The sequence below is a fragment of the Furipterus horrens genome, unplaced genomic scaffold (genome assembly GCF_987537825.1).
Source record: "Furipterus horrens unplaced genomic scaffold, mFurHor1.1.pri manual_scaffold_2, whole genome shotgun sequence".
Taxonomy (NCBI): domain Eukaryota; kingdom Metazoa; phylum Chordata; class Mammalia; order Chiroptera; family Furipteridae; genus Furipterus; species Furipterus horrens.
The window spans coordinates 87,198,027-87,211,025 of NW_028327172.1; the positions used below are offsets into that span (position 1 = coordinate 87,198,027).

A 12,999-nucleotide genomic window follows, 5' to 3' on the forward strand; every position below is an offset into this window, starting at 1 on the left:
TATTGGTAGTCTCCAGAGTAACTGTTTCTGAAGTGGGTCACCAAGTGGCTGGCCCTGGATCCCCTGACGCATGTGTAAGAGTTTTGCTAGCTGACTGCAGGAGTGGATTTTGTTCCTCGTTTCACAACTCATGACCCAGCGTCACACTGGTCAGTCTACACTGGGAAGACTCTGTCCCCTGCTTGGCCTGGCACAAAATAGACACTCAACAAATATTTGTTCATTGAATGACACTGGCACACTAACGGAAGTGTCACCAGGATGATAAAGGGTCATTGAAAGGAACAGGCATTGGGAGGAGTCTCAAGAAACTCTTCAGCATTCAGCCCTGTATCACGAATTCTGCTCAGAACATTTGATCTGAAAGCATGTGGTGGATCAGGATGGAGCTGGGGTTTGTACTGAGCAGGGGAGAGGGGAACACCCCTGCCAATATTTCCTATTGGGCAATTCTGTTGCAGCTTTTGCTGATAAGAGCCCCAATTTAGATCTTAGGGCAGGGCATTGTAACCAATCACATGCAAGCTTCTCCTGGGCCTTGGGGCTTAGGGGATAAGAGCACTGGTCTGTGGCCAGCATGAGTTGAGGGCTGGCTCCTTGGGAGGCACACTGGCCTTCCCAAGCTGGATCTTTGCGGTTGGGAGTGGGGTGGGGGCCCTGACAAAGATCAGCAAGGCTCTGTCTGCATGGCTTCTGTTTTCTAGAACTCAGGTCTTTGGGTCTGCACCCAGGAGGCAATGCCCTGATTCCTCTGTGTTCATCCCAAAGTCACCCTAGTTGACTTGAGGAGGGAGTGGCACCTATTTCAAAAAGGTTGACAAGCTGTTGGAAGGCATCTAGAGTAAATCACTGGTTTCAGAGATACCTGCCCACCTCTCCACGGGAATATGTACAGACCCGGCGATTTCTGGGAGACTCTCCTTGGGAAGGCTCTTTTCTGTTCTAAATAGTGTCACTGCAGCTTTCTAGTCCGCCAGGGATTCGAAAGCTTTTGTTAAGTTCCTTACTCTCATTCTTTCTATAAACTCAGTATTTCCCACTTGAGTAACCTTTCTCATAGAAGAACTTCAATCAGCTATCTCGTCCAGCTTGAAGCAGCTAGAGGAGCTTGAGACCTTCGCCCATTGTCCTTTACAAGATTACAAAGGGTCCTAATATTTGAGAGGGGGGGGGGATAATTTTTACGAACCAGGGGTATGGAGTTGGGGGGGATTGCTGGGGGAGGGGGGTGCTGGGTGGAGGGGAGCAAGGGGGAGAAAATTGGAACTGTTGTAACAATATAATCAATAAAAAACATTAAAAAAAAAATCAGCTATCTCTTAGTCATGCCTAGGGATTTGCTGGAAATGCTGACCTGCCCTTGGGAGTCCAGGTGTGGAAAAAAGGGAAAATGATAGGAGAAGTCCTCTTGTTGTCCTAACACTGGGCTGATAGGAGCCACCTCCTAAAGGCCTAGCCTTGAGGCCCCAGGATTTGAGACCCTCCTGCTCTTCCTTCAGAAGTACCCTCTAAAGGAATCAGTTTTTCACCCGATTCAGCAAATTTAAATACATCCCTCTGAGGTGGCAGAGTCCAAGCTGGATGCAGGGGCCACAGTGTGGAGCTGAGTTAAGACTTCTAGAGGATGCTAGTTCACAAGGGGAGTGAGAGAATGCATTGCTTAAAGCTACGCCCTACGGCTGGTAGACTTTTCCCGCTTCCACCCACCTGGATGCTTCTCCCAATTAGACTCTGAACCACAAGGTAAATAATATGTCGACATAAGATGACAATCGGTTCTTTATTTTCACAATCCCCTACTGTCCAATGAAGTTACTAAGTTGTAAGTGCCCACAGAAAAGGGGCTAAAGGTCTTACTGAAACTTGGGCCTGGAGATTTTTAAAATCCTTTTTACGTTCAACATAAATGAGAAAAAAATACTTTTGACATTTTCAAAGAACAGATATAGGAAAGTATATTAATATACATTCAACATATACTGCACACACTGGTTACTATAATACAAAGCAATGATTTTTAAAAAGTGTAGTTCGCAAGATGGCACGGTTAACAGGCTCACTGGCCTCTGCTGGGCGGTCACTGAGGGACGGCAGTCTGCTCTCCCATCAATTCAGTTCCATGTAAACAGAACAGAGAAGCGAACAGCAGCTGATCGGCCTTTCATGGCAGCCTTTCTGGCGAGTAGCTGGTGGCCCCACCAAGTGGAGGGGTGATTTGAGACCATGAAAACATGGGACGTATCCCTAAAAAGGCTCTTGCACTACAGAAATCCATTGAGGGCTACTGGGTCCAGGAGCAGAGCTGCTGGTATTAGTGAGAAGGACAAGCTGATGGGGGATCCTGTCAGCAACATCAGGATGCCGTGCTGGGCACCCCCTTTCTTTTGTGCAAATTCAGGATGAAAGACTAGTAGGGGACTGGGGACCATTTATTGTCCCAGGAAAAAAGGATCAAGAGTCAGAGGAATTAATATCTCTTTCTTGGTTTGAAGATCAAAGGAGACAACCCAGATCATTTGTTAGTCCCCAGCCAGCATAAAAGACTTTGGTTTCTAACAGTGAAGAAAAATAAAGACAATGACAAAAACAATAGCTATTGCATATGCACTGCTTCGAATGGGGACATCTGTCACTGGCACAAGAAAAAACTGTTCACAATTACAATGTCTAAATAAAATACTTTGAACAAAAGGTGCAAGTCATATAGAACAGAACCTAGTTAAACATTTCTCTTTTAAACAAAAATGCCTTTTGTTTTTATTATTAATAATAATATCAACGTTTATCAAAACAATTCCTACATGATCAAGAATTAAAATAGGGAATGAGTATGCCCAGGGAGGAGAAAGTCAGGAAAGAGGCAGGGCCCAAGACGGCCTCCTAGTCTTCTTGCCTACGGCGAACAGGCTGAAAGAGAGAAGTGTGTGCGTATGCGTGTCTGTGCATGTATGCGTAAGGAGTATGGAGAAACCAGCTCTTTACAGCACAGTATAAAATGAGAATGTGCGACAGCACAAAAGCACAGACACCACTGCAGGGTGCTTAGTCCTTGGGCAGGACCAGCAGGGTGGTAAGGGCAATCGACTTTCCAGGTTGTAAGAGAGGAACTGAGTTACACACCAAAGAGAAGTCTCACACTGAGGCATTCTACTCAGCACTCCATCAACACCAGGTCATGCCCAGTCTCCATGCTAACATTCTGATATGATCTCAGCTGGACCAGACATGTTTTTCAGCGGATCCCAGCAGTAAATATCTCCCCAGGTTCCAGGCTAGGAGGTTTCTCTTTCTGTTCTCCAAGTGCCAAAAGCCATCACTGCTTCCTCCCTCTCTTTCCCCAGCCACTAAGATTCCAGAAGCTGTTACCCTGTAGTTTTTGCTCCTATGGAAGAGCAATACAGAGCACTGAAGGGCACTCTGAGCATGCAGGCTAGCAGCAGGGTGGCTCTGCGTCCCCTGTCCTCTAACTGCTTAGTTCTTCTGTCTCAAAAAAGGAAAGAAAAAATAAAGAGAAGCAAAGTTAAAAAAAGAAAGAGAATCACCTCCAACAGAAAACATACCAAAAAACCAAAACCAAGCCAACAACTGAAGTACATCAAATACACTTTCACAAAAGGTGGCGAACGTGGATTTCCTGTTTATTTCCTTGGTGACCTGGTCATACAAGCAAACATGGCAAAATCCCCTCAGAATCCCAAAGAACAGCACACTGATAAACTAAATGTAAGGAGCCATGACATTCTGGGTGGAGAACCACAACGGCAATTTGGTGCAATGCTGCTAGATACTGTTGGTTTAAAGACCATCTTTTTATTCCCGAGCTGTATACAAACCTGCAACAGAGCAGACACAGAAGAGAATTAGTTTGAAAAGAGAAAGCCCCAAATATTCAATTGAGAACTTTATAAAAAAACGTAAATGTGAAATGTAAGCATGATTTTTTTTCTTTCTGTAATACAAGTACCTGACTTAAGCTTTGACCATCCAGGCATCCACTTCAAAGAAAGACTATCTTGAATAAACACACTGGCCACCAGGAGACTAGATAAGGAACCAGGCCCCTCCCTCCACAGAGATCTTCTTTTAGAGATCTTGGTTGATTTCAATAACTGACCATTTGGGCTCCTTGTTTGTTTTCACTTCCCATGCTTTAAATTCCTGCTCCTATACGTGTTAAATCCACCAATAAAGAGTGAGCCCGCAAAACCCCAGGCCCCCAGCCTGAACCCCAGTGAAAGCAGAGCGCCAGGCCTCTTTTCTCCGCCCCCACCCCGCCCCCCGAGATCTTGCTTGGTGGCCTCAAGTGTGCTGTGTAATTTGTGTAATTTCCAGGTCTTGCAAGTAATAAATCTGCATATTTTCAAAGTTTCCCCATGGTTACTGCTGAAGGGTGTCTTGCAGCCATAATAAAAACCACAAGAGCGGTCCAGTCACAACACTGGTTTTTAATAGGCTGAAACCAGTAAAAAACAGACTGATTCACTTTACCTCAGTTTTTAAAGAGGGTTGCCACACTGAGGCTCTGATATGGAGTTGCCAGACGGCCTAACTTTCATCAAGTCTTTTCTATCAGAATTTTCAAAGAACCAATACTACCGACCATGTTCATTTAGGCATTACTTTTCCCAGGCCAATTTACCCTTTTCTACCACTTGTCTCTGATCACTTGTTGCTCCTCTCTAGAATATTCTGTCACTTGCAGCACAGCCTGAAAAACTATGGCTGGATGTGTTCTCTTGCTGGGTGGGCTTCATCTTTCAGGACTGAGTTCAAGGACCATCTCCTTTCCTATTACCCCGGTCAGAGGTGCCTTGTCCTCCAAGCTGCAGCTCACTGTGAAGGCTGTTAAAGAACTTGTCATTATAACATGTCTTATCCCCATAGTTAAACCAATGGACTACGGCCAGCATTTCTTCCGTCTGTACCTACCCACAGCCCAAAACAACTAGCACACTGCTTAATGAAAGACCAGGAGGAAAACTGTGGCATCGTGGAGTCCACATGGAAGGACTCTCCTGACGGGATCAGGAGGTGGCCCTGGGACAAAGGGCTGGTTTGACCCTGGCCTGGGTGATACTCACTCTCGGTTCCTGTTACACGCCTGCCTGTTCCATGCTGAAGGAGACCTCAGGGTGCTTATAGCTGAGCAGTATGTCTGTTATACATGTTGATGGGTAGCAAGAGGAGTTCAAATGCTGGCTGCCATCAGTCAGGTCTAGCTGTTCATGACCTCCTAGACTCTCCCCGCACTCTGAAGACCAGAAGGAACATGTGAGATTTGCTGGGAGCAGGGAGTGAGGGAGAGGTGGAGAAGAGGGAGAGAGAGGAAGAAGAGAAGTTTGAGTACCCACAGCCTGACTCCCAATCTGAATCCTAGCTCACAGCAGGCCATCAATGTGCTTAGTGACTGTGGGCTGGGGGCCAGGATTCTTCTAAGTGTTTTGTTTTCCCCCTTTACTGGTCTCTCACCATGGAGCTCTCTAAGCTGTAGGGTGGGAGAAGACAGAACACTACTCCTTCAGAAAGATTCCCCTCTTTGAGGGAGAAGAAAATTTTACTGCTAGTAGACACTGATTACTGGGAACTCTCTATGCTCCAGGAATAGTTCTAAGCATTTTAAGCTCCCCAGATCCTAGATCGTACAGTTGATGCTCAAGCACAATCTAGGATACAGGCTCTATTGCTTCTGCCACTTTACAGAGGAGGATGCTGGGGCTCAGAAAGGCTGAGTGCCTTGTCCATGTAGCCTATAAAGGGCAGTTAGGATTTACGGCAGACCTGTCCATTCCAGGGCCTGTGCTTTGTATCTATTACGATACCTTCTCTTCACTGGTTCTAAGGGGAGGCAGACATATCCTACCTATTCAAACACAGTGCCCTCTAATCAGAACCAGAAAGTTATTAAAGGAGTATCTTAACAAAGCATTATAAACAGAAATGTGATATCTTTGCAGGAAACCAGAAGACATGCTCCTTTATACACTCATGCTCAGTGAAAGAGAAGTGAGGAAGGATTCTGTGTCCAGAACCGCTTTGGGATACGGTGGCATCCCATGAACTCTTTATACTGAAGAGGGGAGCAGCCAATGGTGAAGATAGAAGCGGGGGAACTCTAGGAACTTCTCTGGGGCACCCCATGTGTAAGGCTCCTTACCCTCATGTTGCCCATCCTGAAACTGCTGGCTCCCCATAAGCGAGGACTGACTGAGGACAGCATCTGACATCCGGGCAGAACTAAGTGCTTTTCCAGCCACGAGACTCATTCCTGGCAAGTTATCCAGTTGCACCTGCAGGAAATGATTAGGAAAATAAGGACACCAAACAATATGCAACATATAGGTGACCCTAGAGATAGTTGTTCTCTCTAAAAAATCTCAGGCACTCATTCCAGACTCTCCTCCTCTGCAGTGCCATCCAAAGCTGCCGCAGCTGCCGCCCTTAATAGTGGGTGAGGTGGGGGAGGGCATGGTCTCAGCTGGTGGACGGATGCCCCTGACGGCCTTCCAAACCAGGTTTCTGACCAACCCCGTCGCCGTGAAGTCCTGTCTAACAGAACTCTGTGAGGGCGGAAGTGCCCTGCTGTGCTGTCCAATATTACGGCACGGGCCTCAAGCGGCTATTGAGCACCTGAAAAGTAACTAGAGTGACTGAGGAACTACATTTTTAACTTAATTACATTAAATTTGAATAGCTGCTTGTGGCTAGTTGCTGCTGCATTAGCAGTGACTCTCTAGGAGTCGGAGTCTACCTTAGGAAAACAAAGCCTTGCTGAGCAAGGTTAGCACCCTTTATCTGAGTAAGTTCAATGCACCTGCCAGAAAACCAACCGAGAGCCTAAGGGTTCATTTGCTGGGGCTTGAGTTTAGATTGTTTGGGTAGAAGTTTAATAACTAAGACTACAGAAAACAGATGGCAACTATTCTTGACTTCTCAGTCTAAAATTTGGAGTGTAGATCTTATTGAGATTCTATTGGAGTTAAGGGCTGGTCTGTTAGGGTGATTCAAAGACATGCTTCCATAGTTCACAAAGGTGCTGGACTCTGGTTGAGAAGACTGGAAGAGTAAATACTATCCAACATTACTAAGTTCTGTTTCCAAGGCTGGATTGGTAGGATCCCACTTCTGAGAAGCAGGAGGGACCAACATACGAAAGCATCGTCGCTGTTCTGGATTGTGTGGTGTCTCTGGAGGGTCCGGGGCCTGTGGTGCTCACTGACTGAGGGGCGTGCTGGGTACCCAAGTCCATTATGATCTGGCACCTCCATTGCTTGTCCTGGAGAACTTCTATCCATGCAGTTCCCTATGACAGATTCTGAGGAGACAGAGCAAAATAGGGTCAGTCAGCAGACCTAGGGTTTCTCCTAACATTGCCAATACTTATCAAAGAAATGTCTTGCAAGGGACAGTGAAGAATGGTGAGGACCACATGTGTACTATCTACTAATCCTCAGCAGGCTGGTGATGGTGCTTACGGGAGCCTGGACCAGTCTTCTAACCCCAAGTCCTACGGCAAACATGAACCTCTTTATGGAGGAACCATACGCTTAGGAGAAAAATCCCACATATTGCTGATTGATCATATGGAATATTTTTTTTCTTCACCTCTTTGTTGACTTGACAGTGCCGTGTTCTCCAACCCAGATGCACATAATCATTGCTGGAGCTTTCAGGAACCTCTAGCCTGGGAGGATGACCTCCATTCTGTGGGTGCCTCCTCTCTGCTTTCCTGACTTCCACCTCAGTGTGCCATCCCAGTCCTCTCCTGTTTCTCAAACTGCTGTTCCCAGCTCTGTCCCTAGCTCCTTCACTCTTTACCTTTCTATCCTTGACCTTGCCTCTTTCCCCACACTTACTTGGCAATATCACCTATTTTCATGTCTTCACCTATATTGCCTCTATGTAAAAAACTACTGAAATGCTCTTTTAAGCTCCAGATCCATAGTTCCAACTATTTACTAGATATCTTATTCTGGATATCTAATGAACACCTAACACTTAACATGTCTAATTCCAAATTCATCCATTTCCTCCACAACCAGCTCCTCTTTCAGAGATCATTGTTTTGGTGCCTGTTTTCCTAATCTGGGTGTGAACGCATAGGGTACCTGACTCCTTACTTCCTTACTCCTGGTTCCACATCAACTTAAAGAATCTACCTCTGCAATATTGGTCACTCCAGTCCCTTTCTTTCCAACCTCACTACTTCCATTGAAGCCCTATTGCCTCTTGCCTGGATTACTACAATAGCTCCTTAACCTTCCCCCTACCACTACTTTACAAAGATTAATCTTTCTACTGGGTAGTACAAACACCTCGTTTTTCACAATTCTTTCCCAGCCTATCTTTCAGTGAGTACCTCACACTATTCCCCCTTCATCATAAACTCTAAATGGGACCACTTAACTCTTCCCTACCCAGTCACAGCTCTATGTAAATATTAGCTTGTGCTATTCCTCTCCCTGGAAATGCTTGGTTCTTCTACTTCCATTCCTGCCAATCCAAATCAATTCATCCTTCTAGGTCCATCTCAAATGTGAACATCTTTATGAAACTTTCCCTTTCAAACAGAAATAGATCTTTTCTTCCTTTAAGTGTCAGAAGACTTTACTGAACTCTAATTACTTCTACCATTATTCCTGGCACCATGTTCAATTGTGTACTGTTCTTAATCATTCCTATAAAACTGTAAGTTCTCCCCCCCTTTAGTTATTTTATTTAGTCTTTTTTATTGTTCTTTTACAGTTTCCCCAATTTTTCCCCCATTGCTTTCTCCTGCCTCGCCCCCGTCCCTCTCCCACAGTCAGTTCCCACCCTGTTGTCCATGTCCATGGGTCATTTATAAATGTTTCTTGACTAGACCCTTCCCCTTCTTTCCCCCCTTCCCCTCCTCCCCTACTCCCCGCTGGTCACTGTCAGTCTGTTCCTTGTTTCCATGCCTCTGGTTCTATTTGGCTCATTTGTTTTATTCATTAGGTTCCTCTAATAGGTGAGATTGTATGGTATTTGTCTTTCGCCACCTGGCTTATTTCACTTAGCATAATACTCTCCAGTTCCATCCACGCTGTTGCAAAAGGTAGAAGTTCCTTCTTTTCTTCTGCCGCATAGTATTCCATTGTGTAAATGTACCACAGTTTTCTGATCTACTCATTTACTACTGATGGACACTTAAGACTGTTTTCAGTTGGCCATTATAAATAACACTGCCATGAACATAGGGGTGCACAGGTTCTTTTGAATTGGCGTTTCAGGGTTCTTCAGGTATAATCCCAGCAGTGGAATAGCTGGGTCAAAAGGCAGTTCCATTTTTAGTTTTTTTTTTAGGAGATACCATACCGTTTTCCACAGTGGCTGCACCAGTCTGCATTCCCACCGACAGTGCACTAGGGTTCCCTTTTCTCCACATCCTCGCCAGCACTTGTTATTTGTTGATTTGTTAATGATGGCCATTCTGACTGGTATGCGGTGGTATCTCATTATGGTTTTAATTTGTGTCTCTCAGATGGCTGAAGACTGTACATTCCTTGAGGACAAGCACTGTGTCTTATGCATGTCTTTGAGACTTTTGTATTCCAGAACATTGTCCAATATCCAGTAGGTATTTAATAATTATCTCCTTGACTGATATTAATAAATGTTCTCTTAATGTGGGTTAGTATCCTGCAAGAGTCAGGCAACCCTAAAAACTATATTTTGGGAAGAAAAAAGAGTCTAAGGGGAATGAATATTTCTTCTTGACTAGCATGGTCTAGAACACCAGGGCCACAGTGAAGTTGCTAGATCCTCCTGGTTGCACTTTTGGTTCCATTCCTTAAAGAGTCTTGCAGTTGAACAGGTTTTGTTTGCTTGGTTGTTTTTTGGGTTGTTAAAGCTCCTTGGCAAATATTGAGCCTATCTGCTGGTGAACAATACCTTGGTGAGACCAGGTTTTTAAAGTTTTTAATAGGAAACATAGCTCTAATGCCAGCTGCATCATTCCAATAGTTATTTCAATAATCAAAGGAAAACATACTGCCTGAGTGCTGGGTAAAGGGTTTCAGTTTTCTGTACTGAAAGGTCTCCTGTAACCATCAAGGCTAGGCCCGGGCTTAGGGGCTGAGGTAGATGTGCTGACTGACACGCACATTGCTGGTAATGTAAAACATTCTGGAGAAAAATGAGAGGAGGGGGGCTTCACAGTTACCAAAGATGAAAGCAAGTGAGAAATCTTTTGAAAGTTCTATGAGCAAAGAGGTCAAAGGAACAGCCAGAAGTCAACTCTTGCTACTGAAAGCAAAAAGCCAGCAGAGAAAGAAAGATAAAAGCAAGCCTACACCAGAACTGGCTCTGTGGGATTAGCTCACCCATCATACCCACCCAGCTAAATTCCTCTCTTGGGCACAGCTCATGTGCTAGCCCCAGGGCCAAACAAAAACCACTGGAAGGAAGTGGTGGACAATGGCTTTGTGGAGTGAGGAACTGGATCTCTGGTCTGTATTGCCAAGAAGCAACACAGAGCTGGTTCTTACTTTTTCAAAATATTTTCCAATGCAAACATTCTCTTCTTTGATAGCTAGCACCATCCGTTTCAATTCCTTTGGGTTCTTTTTTTCTGGATTACAGAATTGGATGCAAATCTCATCAGCTGCACCTCCTTGCTCCCCCAAAGACAAACACAAGAGCTCTCCTGTTCAAAGATTTTTAAAGGATCATTATCAAACATGAGAAAATGGCAAAGCTAACAAAATGTGTATGCCCTGGTTTCCTGTTGGTTGTTCTTTCTCACCTCTTCTAGAGGCCTCAATGTGTTTGTTTGTTTGTTTAATACATATGCTAAGTCTCCTTTCTCCCCTCCTTTTTTTGAATTTATTTTTATTTTTGAAAATGAGGTTTCTCCAAATCCAAACACCCACCCTCCTTTTGGCCCTGCTTTGGGAAAGTTACATGGACACTATCCTCCTTGTCTGCTCTCTTCCTGGGCTTCAGGACTGATGCCAATATATGAGTGTCACCAAGACAGAGCAAGCTATTGCTTGACAAATCATGTGATGACCCTTCCTGACTCCCCGCCCAGAGCTCATGAGCACAGCTCTAGGGTCAGGAGGGCCTGGGCTGGAATGCTGGCTTCACCAGGGTTCTTGGAGAGTGGGAAGGTTACCTGACTGACCTCACAAGGTCTCAGTTTGTCAGTAATACAGGACTTACACCACAGGTATGCAAAGTGCTGACTAGAGCTTGGTACACTGTAAAGGCTGGTATTACTCATGTTCATTTCAGAGATGTCAGTTCTGGGACAAGGGCTTGCTGCTGAGCCAGCTGACAAAAACAGAAGAACTGATTTTATCACAGGACCCTACTTCTAGAATTATGGAGACAGTTTCCTCATGTATAAGTGAACAGATGAGTTAATGAAACTTTAATTTCCATAGAAGAAGCCTCTGATCTAGGAGAGACAAATATAAGTTAAAAACTAGATGAAAAGGGAGTTAGGTAACAAACCAGGGCTTTGCTCAAGTTTCAATATAATCCACAGGTCAAAGACCTGAAAGGGCGAGCATCTATTGCTTGGCAGATGTGCTTGAAAGGTACAAAATGAAAGGTGAGGAGGAGTAAAAGAAAGAGTATTAGGCTAGGGAATCAGGAAACTTGAAGTCAGGATCTAACTCCATCACCAACAGAATGTACGATATTGGGTAAGCCACTTCATCTTTCAATCTGTTTCTCTACCTCAAAAATGACAGTTGTGTGGGGGCTCAAAAGAGAACACGTGTGAAAGGGTCTTTAACAAATTATAAAGGACTGCACAAGTATGAATTTTAGTTAAGAATACCGAGTCCTAAGCCCAGAAGTCCTTTGTGACATTCTAAAATGAGACCTACTGACCAGCTGGGGGGGGGGGGGGGCGGGTGGTGATGGTGGTGAGGTGTACAGAGAATAACCCACTAACCAAGGGAAATGAAACTTAGGTTCAAATTTTTGGCATCCTTTATGCCAATTCAGCAACTTGAAGAACTGTCAAGCTCACCAAAGTATATATAAATAATAGGGGAAAGAGGACTCCTGAGAGCAGCGTTCCCACGTATTTACCAAAGTAAAGCTCTCAGTACAGAAGAGAGGATGATCACCTGATTGTGCAAGGGAAAGAATACACAAATGGACACAGTGCACACCACCCACGTACTCGGGGAATTTGGGGGCAGCTTGCACAACTCTCTATTGAATCTGTCAATGTTGACTTGTTCTTACTCATTTACTAAGTTTTAAGAAAACTTAGAGAGAAATGACATTTGTGCATATTCTTCTTAAAGGTTCTGAGGGGTAAACCCTCCACACCCGTCATTTGACCTCTCTCTGAGGCCTGAAGCCCACCAATACTGCTGATGCTGACTAGGCCCAGGGGAGAAGATGTGGTTTTCTTTGTGAGTTCAAGTTGGTGATTTCACTATGTAATCCAGCCCTGCTGTTGTACTTACGTACAAAGTTAAAAAACAAGTATAGATGATAACCCTAATTCTACTTCTAGAGTGGCAGTTAGGGAGATTACAGGCAGCATGGGGCACGTATTGACCTGAAACTTCTACATATTTCCAATAACCCTTTAGCATGCTGCCTGTTCAGTGCCCTGGCAGCACCTGGCTTCCTACTGAGTGGCAGCAAAGAGCCGAAAGGAAATAGGTAACCATGAACAATGATATGGTAACACTGAATTTTCCTTGAGTAACACCAGTGATCCTTGTTCATCTACTTAAGAAATTTTAACCCTGGCTGGTGTGGCTCCGTGGATTGAGTGCCAGCCTGTGAACCAAAGGGTTGCCGGTTTGGTTGCCGGTCAGGGCACATACCTGGGTTGCAGGCCAGGTCCCAAGTTGGGGGTGTGTGAGAGGCAACCAAAAGTCACAAGCTAGGAGTAGATGTTAGAAAAAGGTAAACAGTGTTCAAGTGAGAACAGGTATAGCTGTAGCTAAATTAAACAGTAAGTTTAGAGTAAACTGGGTAGAAAGAAGGAAGAATAATCTCTATAAT

General features: G+C 44.7%; 1 protein-coding gene across 8 annotated transcripts in view; it reads right to left on the reverse strand.

Moving 5' to 3' along the window:
* Positions 1–1,761: 1,761 nt before the first annotated feature.
* The window catches only part of SIK3 (SIK family kinase 3), a 310,884-nt gene continuing 299,646 nt past the window's right edge, over positions 1,762–12,999 (reverse strand). For 5 of the 8 annotated variants that reach the window (XM_090265989.1, XM_090265985.1, XM_090265987.1 and 2 more), the window contains 4 exons: positions 7,149–7,312; positions 6,155–6,287; positions 5,082–5,281; positions 1,762–3,833 (listed from right to left, as the gene is read on the reverse strand). In XM_090265989.1, the coding sequence (XP_090122115.1) occupies positions 5,094–5,281; positions 6,155–6,287; positions 7,149–7,312 (485 nt within the window). In that variant the 3' untranslated portion in view covers positions 1,762–3,833; positions 5,082–5,093. The remainder of the gene's footprint in view (positions 3,834–5,081; positions 5,282–6,154; positions 6,288–7,148; positions 7,313–12,999) is intronic. The other 3 variants (XM_090265990.1, XM_090265986.1, XM_090265984.1) reach the window with 1 other exon arrangement.